We start from the raw sequence: 12,947 nt of genomic DNA, 5'->3' as shown, positions 1-12,947 counted from the left end.
GCCCACGAGGCTCCCCCGTCCCTGGGATTCTCCAGGCAAGAACACTGGAGTGGGTTGCCATTTCCTTCTCCAATGCATGAAAGGGAAAAGTGAAAGTGAAGTCGCTGTCGTGTCCGACTCTTAGCGACCCCATGGACTGCAGCCTACCAGGCTCCTCCATCCATGGGATTTTCCAGGCAAGAGTACTGGAGTGGGGTGCCATTGCCTTCTCTGATTCTTCCTCTATACCTTACCCCATAAAGCTAACCTGCTTTATTAACTTCATATCCTAATGCTCTCCTGAGTAATATCTTGGCTCCAGGCAGGCTCTTTATACCTTACCTGTTGTCACGGTAGTCGTTATTATAATTAGTCTCTTCGGTCATGTCCGATTCTTTGTGACCCTGTGTGCTGTAGCCCGCCAGGTTCCTCTGTCCATGGGATTCTCCAGGCAAGAATACTGGAGTGGGTTGCCATGCCCTTCTCCAGAGGATCTTCCTGACCCAGGGATTGAACCCGTCTCTTATTGGGCTGTAACACTAGCACCACCTGGGGAAGCCTTAGTGTTACACCTTATCTTTACACCTCTTGTCTTGTTTACAGCATCACCGGAACTGTGTAAGATAAGTGGGGCTTATTGTAGATAGGTACTGAATCATATAATCTTATGTACATCATTTGACTTCAGAGACTCAAGTTTTCACCTTTAATGAAATAACTCACTTATGAATCAGAATGTCCATGAGGTAGAAAGTATTCTGGAAATGAATATGGGGCTTCCCTTGTGGCTCAGCTGGTAAAGAATCTGCCTGCAATGAGGGAGACCTGGGTTCAATCCCTGGGTTGGGAATATCCCCTGGAGAAGGAAACAGCTACCCACTCCAGTATTCTGACTTGGAGAATTCCATGGATTGTATTGTCCATGGGACATGACTGAGTGACTTTCACTATAGATACAGTGTATCAGCATACTGGCTTAAATAAGCTTTTGTACCATGGAAAACTTCTATTTCATTTTGCTATCTTGATTTTAAAACTTTCTTGTAGAGAAAATTCAACATATATAAGACAGAATAAATAAAATGAACCCCTCTGTTCTCACCCCCCAGCTTTTAAACATTTATCAATTCATGACTGTCTGATTCTACAACTTTCCCCTCTTTGCTGAATAATTCAAAGCAAATTTCAGATATATTATCACTTTACTGGTAGTCTTTTACAGGAAAATTTATTCTGACTCTTAAGCAGTCAAATTATAAGCAAACTTCAGGACCACACATCTTTGTAACTTGACAAGGATCTACACCAGTGTTCTCCAGGTGGAGTTCTCAAAAGTCAGGATTGGGATTGAGGGATTGTTATCTGGGACCTAGTTAATATTTGAAAATACCAATACAAATCATTTATTACTGAGAGTGTACACACAGGGTAATGATTAATGTACTTATTTAGACAAATCTTTTCAAACATGGGTCTGAAGGGAGAAGTGGTGAGTGTGTGGGGGGCAGGCAATCAGTATTTATCCTATGTAGAAGAACAAAAGAGGCAATTAGGGAAAAGTTTTGGAGAAAGATTTGGTCACAGCCTTATAATTTAGTGAAAGAAAGAGTGATAACATGGCCATTTTTAATCTCTTCCATGTCTCCCCTTGCTGTCCTAGACTACCAGGCTGGGAGAACATCCTTTCCTGAGCTCCTACCATCCATGTTGGCTCTACTTTTGCACTGGGAATTATACTTACCTAGGAAATGTGGTATAGGAGTTGTGATATTTCATGTATGGTTTATGAAAAATACATATGGCTTCCCAGGAAGTTCTGAAAAATATAATGTAGTATGATAAATGTTTTTCTTTTTCTTTTTAATATTTATTTTGGTGACTATTTCAGTCAAGCTGCAGTTTCAGCTCAGGCCACATCAAATGCTAACCCAGCCCAGCCTGCTGCTACACAGCCTCTAAATTTGGCACATGTGCCTGGAGAAGAACCCCCACCAGCTCCAAACCTAGTGGCCCAAGAAAATCGACCCATGAATGAAAATGTTCAAATGAATGCACAGGGAGGTCCAGTGCTGAACGAAGAAGACTTCAATCGAGACTGGCTAGACTGGATGTACACGTTCTCACGAGCTGCAATTCTCCTTAGCATTGTATACTTCTATTCTTCTTTCAGTCGGTTTATCATGGTAATGGGAGCCATGCTACTGGTTTATTTGTGAGTGATGTTCATTCATTATAATTACTTTCTAAAACTGTTAAGCATGGAATCTGGCACGTGGAGGTCTGTTGTGAATACTGAGTGAAGGAATATGAATGTTGGGCTTCAGATACCTAGCATCAAGAGCAAAGCAAGTTATGTTTTGTAAGAACGTTTATGAGAATTGTCTAGAAGCAGATTTTTTCCCTTTACTACTTATAAAAATTGTTAGTTCAGTTAGGTATGCTCTAGTAATCATTTAGAACTTGAGTATATGATGTAGTCTTGGAGAGGAGTTTCTTTTTAATTAATTATAGTTATCAATAGTAAGTCTGTTGGATATAGGTCAGATTTTTTTTCATAAGTAGACTCACTGTCCCTTGCTCCCCTTTTTTCTTAAGAAGCAAACAAATACCTTGTTGAATTTCATTTTGAAAAATATCAAAAAATGATTTTATGACTCCTGATATGTCTTACTAGCTCAGGATAGACTTTAAATTGATTCCTGTTTTCCTGTCATTGCTTTGAGAGGGGTAGTTCTTGACCTGAAGAAGGAAATTTGGTTTTTTCATTTATCATAGTTCAACCCATGAATGAAAATGTTCTAATCATTTTGCTGTTATAGGACACTAATATTTCATAGTGTTACGAGTAAAAACAGTTGTGACTTATTTTCTTTTCTGTTTATTTTACTGAGCAGACACCAAGCTGGATGGTTTCCTTTTAGGCAAGAAGGAGTTCAGCACCAGGCTCCCAACAATAATGCTGAAGTTAACAATGATGTACAGAATGCAAACAATCTAGAACTTGAAGAAATGGTATGCTTATGAAGTTTTCATATACTTAAATATAGGTGTTTCTTCAGCACTGTATGAGACCAATATAATAAAAGAATCCTGGGTATTTCATAGTATTGAAGAAAAGTTAACATGTTAATGTGTGGTTTAATCCCAGAGAACCTATAATACTGAGTCAGTCATATATTAGAATTAAGTGGAAAGAACTAACATCATTCTTCCTAAAAATAGCCTAGAAAGAAAGTTATGCTCACAGTGAGAAATTATTGCATTAAACTGGCAGTTATTCCTTTGAACTTGAACAAGGAGGAGTTTATCAGTTTTGGACTTGAGGAAGATCTCTAATGACCAGATAGTTCTACTTCCTTATTATATACTCATATTCCTTCTTTGGGAAGAATTTAACTCTCTCCTTTTCTGTAATGAGTTCATGGTAGCTGTTAAGATCACTTAGGAATATGTTTCTTGTTTTGTTTGAAAGGAGCGTCTTATGGATGATGGGCTTGAAGATGAGAGTGGAGAAGATGCAGGTGAAGATGCCAGTGCGATTCAAAGGCCTGGATTAATGGCGTCAGCCTGGTCTTTTATCACCACATTCTTTACTTCACTTATACCAGAGGGGCCTCCCCAGGTTGCCAATTAGACTTGAAAAACTGTGCCAGCTGCAAAGGAGGGTCTGAATTTAGGAAAGTGTTTTAAATAACAGTGCAATTTCAAAAAATTTATTACTTTCTTTTCATCATCATGTACAGAGGTGTTTTTTCTTTAAACTTCTCATGCATATGAATATTTTAAGCACAAATAGACTACTAAATATGTGATTTTTTTTTTTTTTAAGATTCTAACAGAACATAGCATAACAATATTGGTCTTCCAGGTTTTGTTAATTTCAATTATGTATATTATATCAAGACAGACTTGTGTGTCTTATTTCTTTAAAGAGCTGCTTCACATATAAATGTCTATAGCTTATAGCCCAGCCCTTCAATGTATAATTTGAATAAATATATCTATTTTCTGTGACTTGTCCTAAAAGTTTTAAACAGAATGACCTCATAGTTTTTAATGAAGAATATTAATTACCTAAAATGTGCTAGTAGCATCTTACCCAGCCATAAAGCAATAAACTTCTCAATAATCTTCATTTTGACATTTGAATAAATGGAAACTTTCTATTTTAAGGGCATGTATCCCATCAATTGGAATTAGTACCTTTAAAAAAAAGGCAGCTCTTCAATGGAATTAATAGTGATATAAAATGTTTGATATAGGCAGTACTTTTATAAAATAAGATTCTGGAAATCACTCCCTGTAATTTTTTTAAAATAAAAGGTCAATTATGGTAAAACTGTCTTGTGGTATGTTTATTTAAACTCTTCCATATTATACTGTCTCTATACAAAAATCTATGTAAATTTCAGTAGTTCTGGGGTTGCTGAAGTCTTCAAGGTCATTTTCACCTCTTTTTATTCCAGATGGATATCTTCTAGTTCTCAGGGAGTCTAAAACCTCTTTCAGTTCAGTCAGTTCAGTCACTCAGTCGTGTCCGACTCTTCGCAACCCCATGAATCGCAGCACGCCAGGCCTCCCTGTCCATCACCAACTCCTGGAGTTCACCCAGACTCACGTCCATCGAGTCAGTGATGCCATCCAGCCATCTCATCCTCTGTCATCCCCTTCTCCTCCTGCCCCCAATCCCTCCCAGCATCAGAGTCTTTTCCAGTGAGTCAACTCTTCGCATGAGGTGGCCAAAGTACTGGAGTTTCAGCTTCAGTATCATTCCCTCCAAAGAAATCCCAGGGCTGATCTCCTTCAGAATGGACTGGTTGGATCTCCTTGTAGTCCAAGGGACTCTCAAGAGTCTTCTCCAACACCACAGTTCAAAAGCACCAATCTTCGGCGCTCAGCCTTCTTCACAGTCCAACTCTCACATCCATACATGACCACAGGAAAAACCATAGCCTTGACTAAACGGACCTTTGTTGGCAAAGTAATGTCTCTGCTTTTGAATATGCTATCTAGGTTGGTCATAACTTTCCTTCCAAGGAGTAAGCGTCTTTTAATTTCATGGCTGCAGTCGCCACCTCTTTATTTAAAAATCCCTGTGAAAGTCAATTTGATTTTTCTTAAGAAAGGAGTAAGTCTCTTATAGGGTAGCTAACTAAAATGGAATAAATGCAGATAGTAGAACTTACTATGGAAGAACTTTATCTTATGTGAAATGTATTATAAACGTATATATAGTACTGTTACAGTAGTATATGATGGCTGTTCACCAGGGTGAACTATGGTACATTTGTACACCGTTTGGGTTCATGATTAGGGATGGCTTGTTTCAAGGCTGTACAATCATTGCATCCAGAGGGAGCATGTGGATTTTAACCTGGGAACTAAATAAATAAACTGTCAGAGCCGAAAGAAATGTTCCATAGGTCAGATCCTAAAAATAGAGTCGATGGGTAGGGTATGAAAGCAGATGTAATTATGAGATTGAGCAGTCTCAATCTCGTCTCTTCAGTTAGGAGTTGGACAGGGGAGAACTGGAGCCACAGAATTCATAGAGGGGAGCATTATTGTGGGGGACACCTATCTGAAGGAAATGAGCAGGTCTCTGCATCCTAACTGCAGGTTGGGCCCTAAGGAGAAGGATTCTGTTCGTTGACCCCCTGTGAAAGGCTAAGCATTCTAATAAAAGTGAAATGTATTATACTACTCTATGTTAATTATTTTCCCTACATTGTTGATTCCCTCATATTAGTCTTACTTCCAGTAAGTCTTTGTCAGAAACTACAGCCCAGTGTCAGCTATGTTTTGGATGATTAAGGGAGGAGCTGTGTCCATGCTGGGGCCAGATGGTGCTTAGAAGGCAGTTGTAGCATGGAGACGGTTTCCAGACGGAAAAAGAGCCACACAGAAGCCCAGATACTGGTCTCTAGGCTAAGTGGTGACTAGCAACAGTCAGGATGGGATTGAAATACTTCCCAGGGCTAGACTTTCTACGTCTAGTCTAGTGTTAGTGGCTCAGTCGTGTCTGACTCTTCGCGACCCCATGGACTCTAGCCCGCCAGGCTCCTCTGTCCATGGGGTTTCCCAGGTAGGAATACTGGAGTGGGTAGCCATTCCCTTTTCCAGGGGATCTTCCTGACCCAGGGATCAAAACTGGGTCTCCCTCATTCTTTACCATCTGAGGAGATTCTGGGTCTCCTCAGATTCTTTCCATTTGAGGCACCAGGTCAAGCAGTATGGGTGAAAGCGTTGGTTTTTAATAGCTTGGTAAAAGGAAAGAGTGATCCTGAGGGCTGAAGAATTGGAAATATTTTCACCATAGTTTGATGTTACCATCTATCATCATTCTAACTAGTTCCTCTGGCTGCATCATCCCTATGGAAATTTGGCTTTTCAAAGTAGGGGAGGCAAGGCCAAATTTGGAGCCTCATTAGTGTAGACCCCGTGGCGTTTTTTGCTTCACTGAGAAGAGACTAAGGTGTGCTACTCTGTATGTCTGCTCTCTGTACGTCTGGTGTATATTAGACCCTGAGGCCCGTTGTATCTGGAATTATGTTGATGGATGGAATGTGGTATTCCCAACTACTGATCTTCCTGAGAGTCCTGATGTGGCTAGCTGACTCACCCCTCAACATGGCATCACACACTCACTGCAACCTGGGAAACTGGCTGCATAGTGGATATAAAGCATATATATTGTATTTATATCTTACAAGGGCTTCCCGGGAAACTCAGCTGGTAAAGAAGCTGCCTGCAATTCAATTCCTGGGTCAGGAAGATCCCCTGCATAAGGGATAGGCTACCCACTCCAGTATTCTTGGGCTTCCCTGGTGACTCAGATGGTAAAGAGTCCCCTGCAATACAAAAGACCTGGGTTCGATTCCTGGATTGGGAAGATCGCCTGGAAAAGGGAATGGCAACCCAATCCAGTGTTCTTGCCTGGAGAATTCCATGGACAGAGGAACCTGGTGGGCTACAGTCCGTGGGGTCGCAGAGTCGGACATGACTGACTTTTACTTCACTTATATCTTACACATAAATAAATGATATTTTGGTTGTTTTAATATTTAAACATTAAAAAAATTTTTTTTAATTTGAAAAATTATGATAAGAATGTTTACCATGAAGTCTACTGTCAACAGATGTTTAAGTGTGTAATACAGAGTAGCATTTAAGAACATTTAAATAAGATGTAAAAACAAGAATAATGATACTTCTTGAATAAAAGTGTTGGGGAACAATGCGAGCCTTTTTAAATTAAAATACCATGGCATCTTTGAAATAAAAGTTTTTCTTATAAAAAGAGCTAAGAATAATTAGGTTTCCTATTCCAAAAGCACTTGGAGCTTCTCGACTGTCCAAGAGTCTTAGTAAGTGGAAGGCTTTTCCCAGCATCATGGGGCCTCAGCCCAAATAGGGAGGACAGTAGATCTGACTCCTTCCAGAGCACATCTCAGTGGTTACTGTCTCACATCACACTTGGGGGATAAGCCCTGGAGGCCCCAGTATAGGGTGCTAGTTTCAAGAGCCTTCTTGCCAAAGCTAACTTTGATCCTGCTGCTACATTCTAGCTCTTTTACTCCAATTGCTCTCTTTTCCAAAGTGAAAATATTGATGGCTACATAAACTATTTCATGTGGTGCAGTGAAATGGTGTGGTCCATTTTGCCCAGCTATTCCCAAGCCATAGGAAAGTTGGGAAAATTAAGATCTATATATCATCTTTACCATTTACCGTTCCTCACAGAGGGTGCATGGAGAAAGGCTGTCATTGTGTGTTAATTTATATAATAGAAACCATTATAATGTTTTAAAAATTGTTATTACTAACATCTGAACATTTGTTATATTTCTGGCTTTGTGCTAAATACTATACCTGAATTGAAAAAGCAACTCAAGATAAGTGCTATTGTTAGTTCCATTTTTCAGATAAGGTAACGAAGACTCATTAAATAGCTCACTTCAAGTCATATAGCTAGTAAGTAACAGAATGAAGTCTATTTTACTTCAGAACTTGAATTTTCTAAAAGTAATTTTTCAAATAAAGCACGTAGAGACTTCAGCTTCCAGTAATGGGTGATTAGCTTGTTTTACCCCAACCCCTCTGCTGAGAAAACTAGAAAAGTTAGGATATATTAAAGCATCAGAGAGCTATCAAGAAAGCAGGGGCCAGTACTCCACACAGATGAGACCTATGTTTGGTGCCACGTTTTACTCTTAGAAGCACCTTGTAATTCAAGAACAAGTGAGAGAAACAGCAAAATTTTTGGTAGACTTATAGGAAACAAAAATTAGAGTTCTGACTGCACCAAGAAGAAATGTCCTTTGAACATCCTGGGCTTTTTTTTATTGGATCCCCAAAGGCCTACCCCTTGAGTGAAGGAGAACTGGAAATTGATTCTATATGCACAAGGATTGAAGCCCAGCCTCAAGTGGTCTCAGTCCCTAACTGAATGAGGCAACTGGCCCCAACCCTAGTGGACAGTCAGAAGCAAAAGTAAACCCCTCTGAAGAAAGGTAACATCATGCAGTTTCTCAAATTGTCTCTATAATTGTTCAAAGTCTGTTAATCCCAATAAAACAATAACTAGCAATACAAACACATTAAGATTTGACCAAAAAGAAAATGAAACAGATAAACCTCAGAAAATTAATACATTTAGCATTATCTGCTAGAGACCTTATAATAACTGTGATCAAAATGTTAAAGGATTTACATGACAAGATGGAGAAACTTCAGAAGACAACTGGAAATTATATAAAAATAAAATTTCTAGAACTTAAAAATAATATGACTGAAGTTAAATCAGTAGATGGCTTTGATAGTCACAGTTTAAGAGAGAATTAGTGAACCAAAAGGTAAAAAATTTATTCAGAATGATGCTGTAGGAGAATAGGGCAGACAACACTTGAAGAGATAATGGCTAAGAATTTTTCAAAATTGATGAAAGACACTGAGCCACAGATAGTAGAAATATTATTGGCTTCCAAGCAGAATAAATACAAAGAAAATCATGACAAATTACTACAGAGTAAAACTGCTGAGAAACAAACTTTAAAAGTAGCCAGAGGAAAATGTAGCTTATTTTCAAAGGAGCAACAGTAAGTATGCCTAGTAAGTGATATTTTCAAAGAGCTTATAGAAAATAACAGCCAATATGGAAGATAACTTGCAGCAAAAATATCCTTTGAAAGACATTTTCAGGCAAATGAAAACAGAATTTGGCACCATTGGAAAGTACTAAAGGAAAATACTAATGGGTTTTTGGGCAGAAGGGAAATTATCACATATCACAGTTTGGAGGTGCAGAAAAAAACAGAAAAGCATTGGAAAGGTAAATCCGTGCATAAATCTAAAAGGATATTGCCATAAAATAATCAATTTATGCTTTATGGGGTCTTACATGTATAAAGAATTAAAATACATGACAAAAATAGCATATAACTCTGATGGGAGGTAAATAGGATTGAGTATCCTGACGTCCTTGAATTGTCTTGGAAATGATCAAGACACCAATTTATATGAGAAATGAATAAATCAGGGTGTGTGCTTTAATTTCTATGATACTTTTTAAAACCAATAAAAATGTAAAACTAACAGGACAGTAGAAAAGGAATATGAAATTTAAATTCAAATGAAGGCAAGAATGGAGAAAAAAAAAGTAGTTGGGAGCAAACAGAAAACAGAAAACCAGGAAGGTAGATTTAAATCCAAATGTAGCAATACATCGAGCATAAATGGACTAAATATTACAACTTAAAGACAAAACCTGGGGATTCCTTTGTATGTTATTTGTCACTTCTCTCTTGTTGATTTTAATATTTTTTGTCTTTGTGGTGGTTTAGTCGCTAAGTCGTGTCTGACTCGGTCCATGGACTGTGGCCGGGTGGGCTCCTCTGTCCATGGAATTCTCCAGGAAAGAATACTGGAGTGGGTTGCCATTTTCTTCTCCAGGGGATCTTCCTGACCCAGGAATCGAGCCCAGGTCTCCTGCACTGCAGTCGGATTCTTTACTGAGCAATGAAAGAAGCCGGCGAGCACCATGTGTGTCAGCGTGTTCCTCCTTGGGTTTGTCTTGCCTGCGATTCTGCACTTTCTAGACTAGGGTGACCGTTCCACGTCCCACCTTAGCGAGATTTTCAGCCATTGTATCTTTAAATATTTTCTCAGGTCCTTTTCCTCTCTATTCTCCTTTTTGGACCCCTATAATGCAAATATTGGTGTGTTTAGTGTTTCTTGTATCTTCTTGATCTGTATTGGATCATCTTTACTATCATTACTCTGAATTTTTTTTATGATGAGATTAGAAATCAACTACAAGGAGAACAAAACCCAATTCTACAAGACTTGAAAACAACATGCCTTAAGTACAATGTAAGGATAGCTGAAAGTAAGGTTGAAAGTAAAAAGATGGAAAAAGACTTCTCATGCAAGTATTAACCAACAGAAAACGGGTGTGCTTGGTATCCAAAGCAGACTCAAGGGTAAGAAGCATTGATAGAGTAAGAGGGTATGCAGTCACTCGGGCATTTTGCCACTCAGAAAGGCTTTGCACTCGCTTAGTGAAGGCGATGGCACCCCACCCCAGTACTTTTGCCTGGAAATCCCATGGGCGGAGGAGCCTGGTGGGCTGCAGTCCATGGGGTCGCGAAGAGTCAGACACGACTGAAGTGACTTAGCAGCAGCAGCAGCAGCAGCAGTGATGGACCAGGAAGCTAGCTTAGTCAAGAGGCATCAAATTATAAGTATCTGAAGATAGAATATGTGTGTCTGTGTGTTTTGCGGAAAACACAAGAGATAGAGTAGTAACATTCAAAAGGATGAGAAATGTGGAACGTGTAATATTTTCTTTTTTTTATCAGCAATATTTATTTAATATCTCATTATATACCAAGTATTAGAGTGTTCAAGCTGTGAAAGTAAACCAGTAAGACAAAATGGTGTTTTAGAAGGATGGTTTTACCACAAATTAATAGTTTTCTCCATAGATAGATATTTTTCAGTTGTGGTGCATTTTGGTGCTTTTTTTTTTCAGGTTGAGCAGTTTATTCTATTTTTTAATTAATTAATTAATTATTTTTACTTTACAATATTGTATTGGTTTTGCCATACATTGACTTGAATCCACCATGGGTGTACACATGTTCCCCATCCTGAACCCCCCTCCCACCTCCCTCCCCATCCCATCCCTCTGGGTCATCCCAGTGCACCAGCCCTGAGCACCCTGTATCCTGCATCAAACCTGGACATGCGATTCATTTCACATATGATATTGTACATGTTTCAATGCCATTCTCCCATACCATCCCACCCTCGCCCTCTCCCACAGAGTCCGAAAGACTGTTAAATACATCTGTGTCTCTTTTGCTGTCTCGCATATATGGTCATCGTTACCTTCTTTCTAAATTCCATATATATGCGTTAGTATACTGTATTGTGTTTTTTTTCTGGCTTACTTCACTCTGTATAATAGGATCACCTTATCTTTGACAAAGGAGGCAAGAATATACAATGGAGATAAGACAATCTTTTTAACAAGTGGTGCTGGAAAGACTGGTCAACCACTTGTGAAAGAATGAAACTAGAACACTTTCTAACACCATACACAAAAATAAACTCAAAATGGATTAAAGATCTAAACATAAGACCAGAAACTATTAAACTCCTAGAGGAAAACATAGGCAAAACTCTCTCTGACATAAACCACAGCAGGATCCTCTATGACCCACCTCCCGGAATATTGGAAATAAAAGCAAAAATAAACAAATGAGACCTAATTAAAATTAAAAGCTTCTGCACAACAAAGGAAACTATAAGCAAGGTGAAAAGACAGCCTTCAGAATGGGAGAAAATAATAGCAAGTGAAGCAACGGACAAAGAATTAATCTCAAAAATATATAAGCAACTCCTGCAGCTCAATCCCAGAAAAATAAAAGACCCAATCAAAAAGTGGGCCAAAGAACTAAACAGACATTTCTCCAAAGAAGACATACAGATGGCTAACAAACACATGAAAAGATGCTCAACATCACTCATTATCAGAGAAATGCAAATCAAAACCACAATGAGGTACCATTTCATGCCAGTCAGAATGGCTACTATCCAAAAGTCTACAAGCAATAAATGCTGGAGAGGGTGTGGAGAAAAGGGAACCCTCTTACACGGTTGGTGGGAATGCAAATTAGTTCAGCCACTATGGAGAACAGTGTGGAGATTCCTTAAAAAACTGGAAATAGAACTGCCATATGACCCAGCAATCCCACTGCTGGGCATACACACTGAGGAAACCAGAAGGGAAAGAGACACGTGTACCCCAATGTTCATCGCAGCACTGTTTATAATAGCCAGGACATCAGCAGACGAATGGATAAGAAAGCTGTGGTACATATACACGATGGAATATTACTCAGCCATTAAAAAGAATACATTTGAATCAGTTCTAATGAGGTGGATGAAACTGGAGCCTATTATACAGAGTGAAGTGAGCCAGAAAGGAAAACATTTTCTTTTACAAATCAAGTAAACTGGTTTGGAGCCTATCCAGCCTCACCCCTGCTTTTTGTGATCAGCAGGTGGCGCTAGTGGTAAAGAACGCGCCTGCCAAGGCAGGAGGTATCAGAGACACTGGTTTGATTCCTGGGTTGGGAAGATCTGGAGGAGGGCACGGGCAACCCACTCCAGTATCTTTGCCTGGAGAATCCCATGCACAGAGGAGCCTGGTGGGCTACAGTCCATAGGGTCGCAAAGAGTCGGTCTCAATTGAAGAGACTACCCATGCACATGTACACATCATTATGAAATGTTACTGATAATAGATCCACACATCAAATGTGTATTGTTCTAAGTGCTTTGCAGATATTAACTGATTTAATCCTCACAACAATCCTAGGGGGTGGGTATCTTTATTAATATTTCTATTTTACAGATGGAAAACCAAGCAACTGGCAGAGTTGGTATTCAAAACAAGGCAG

At 39.1% G+C, this 12,947-nt stretch overlaps 2 protein-coding genes across 3 annotated transcripts in view; one reads left to right on the top strand and one right to left on the bottom strand.

Moving 5' to 3' along the window:
• The window catches only part of HERPUD2 (HERPUD family member 2), a 36,047-nt gene extending 31,729 nt beyond the window's left edge, over positions 1-4,318 (top strand). For both annotated transcript variants that reach the window (XM_070369523.1, XM_070369521.1), the window contains 3 exons: positions 1,868-2,191; positions 2,874-2,991; positions 3,452-4,318. In XM_070369523.1, coding sequence (XP_070225624.1) covers positions 1,868-2,191; positions 2,874-2,991; positions 3,452-3,613 — 604 coding nt within the window. In that variant the 3' untranslated portion in view covers positions 3,614-4,318. The remainder of the gene's footprint in view (positions 1-1,867; positions 2,192-2,873; positions 2,992-3,451) is intronic.
• SEPTIN7 (septin 7) overlaps positions 1-12,947 on the bottom strand; it is a 292,002-nt gene that overhangs the window by 230,571 nt on the left and 48,484 nt on the right. The window lies entirely within an intron of this gene.

This window comes from Bos mutus, chromosome 4 (genome assembly GCF_027580195.1).
Source record: "Bos mutus isolate GX-2022 chromosome 4, NWIPB_WYAK_1.1, whole genome shotgun sequence".
NCBI classification, from domain to species: domain Eukaryota; kingdom Metazoa; phylum Chordata; class Mammalia; order Artiodactyla; family Bovidae; genus Bos; species Bos mutus.
The sequence above is the reverse complement of the archived record's forward strand: the minus strand, read 5'-3'. Positions and strand labels throughout refer to the sequence as shown.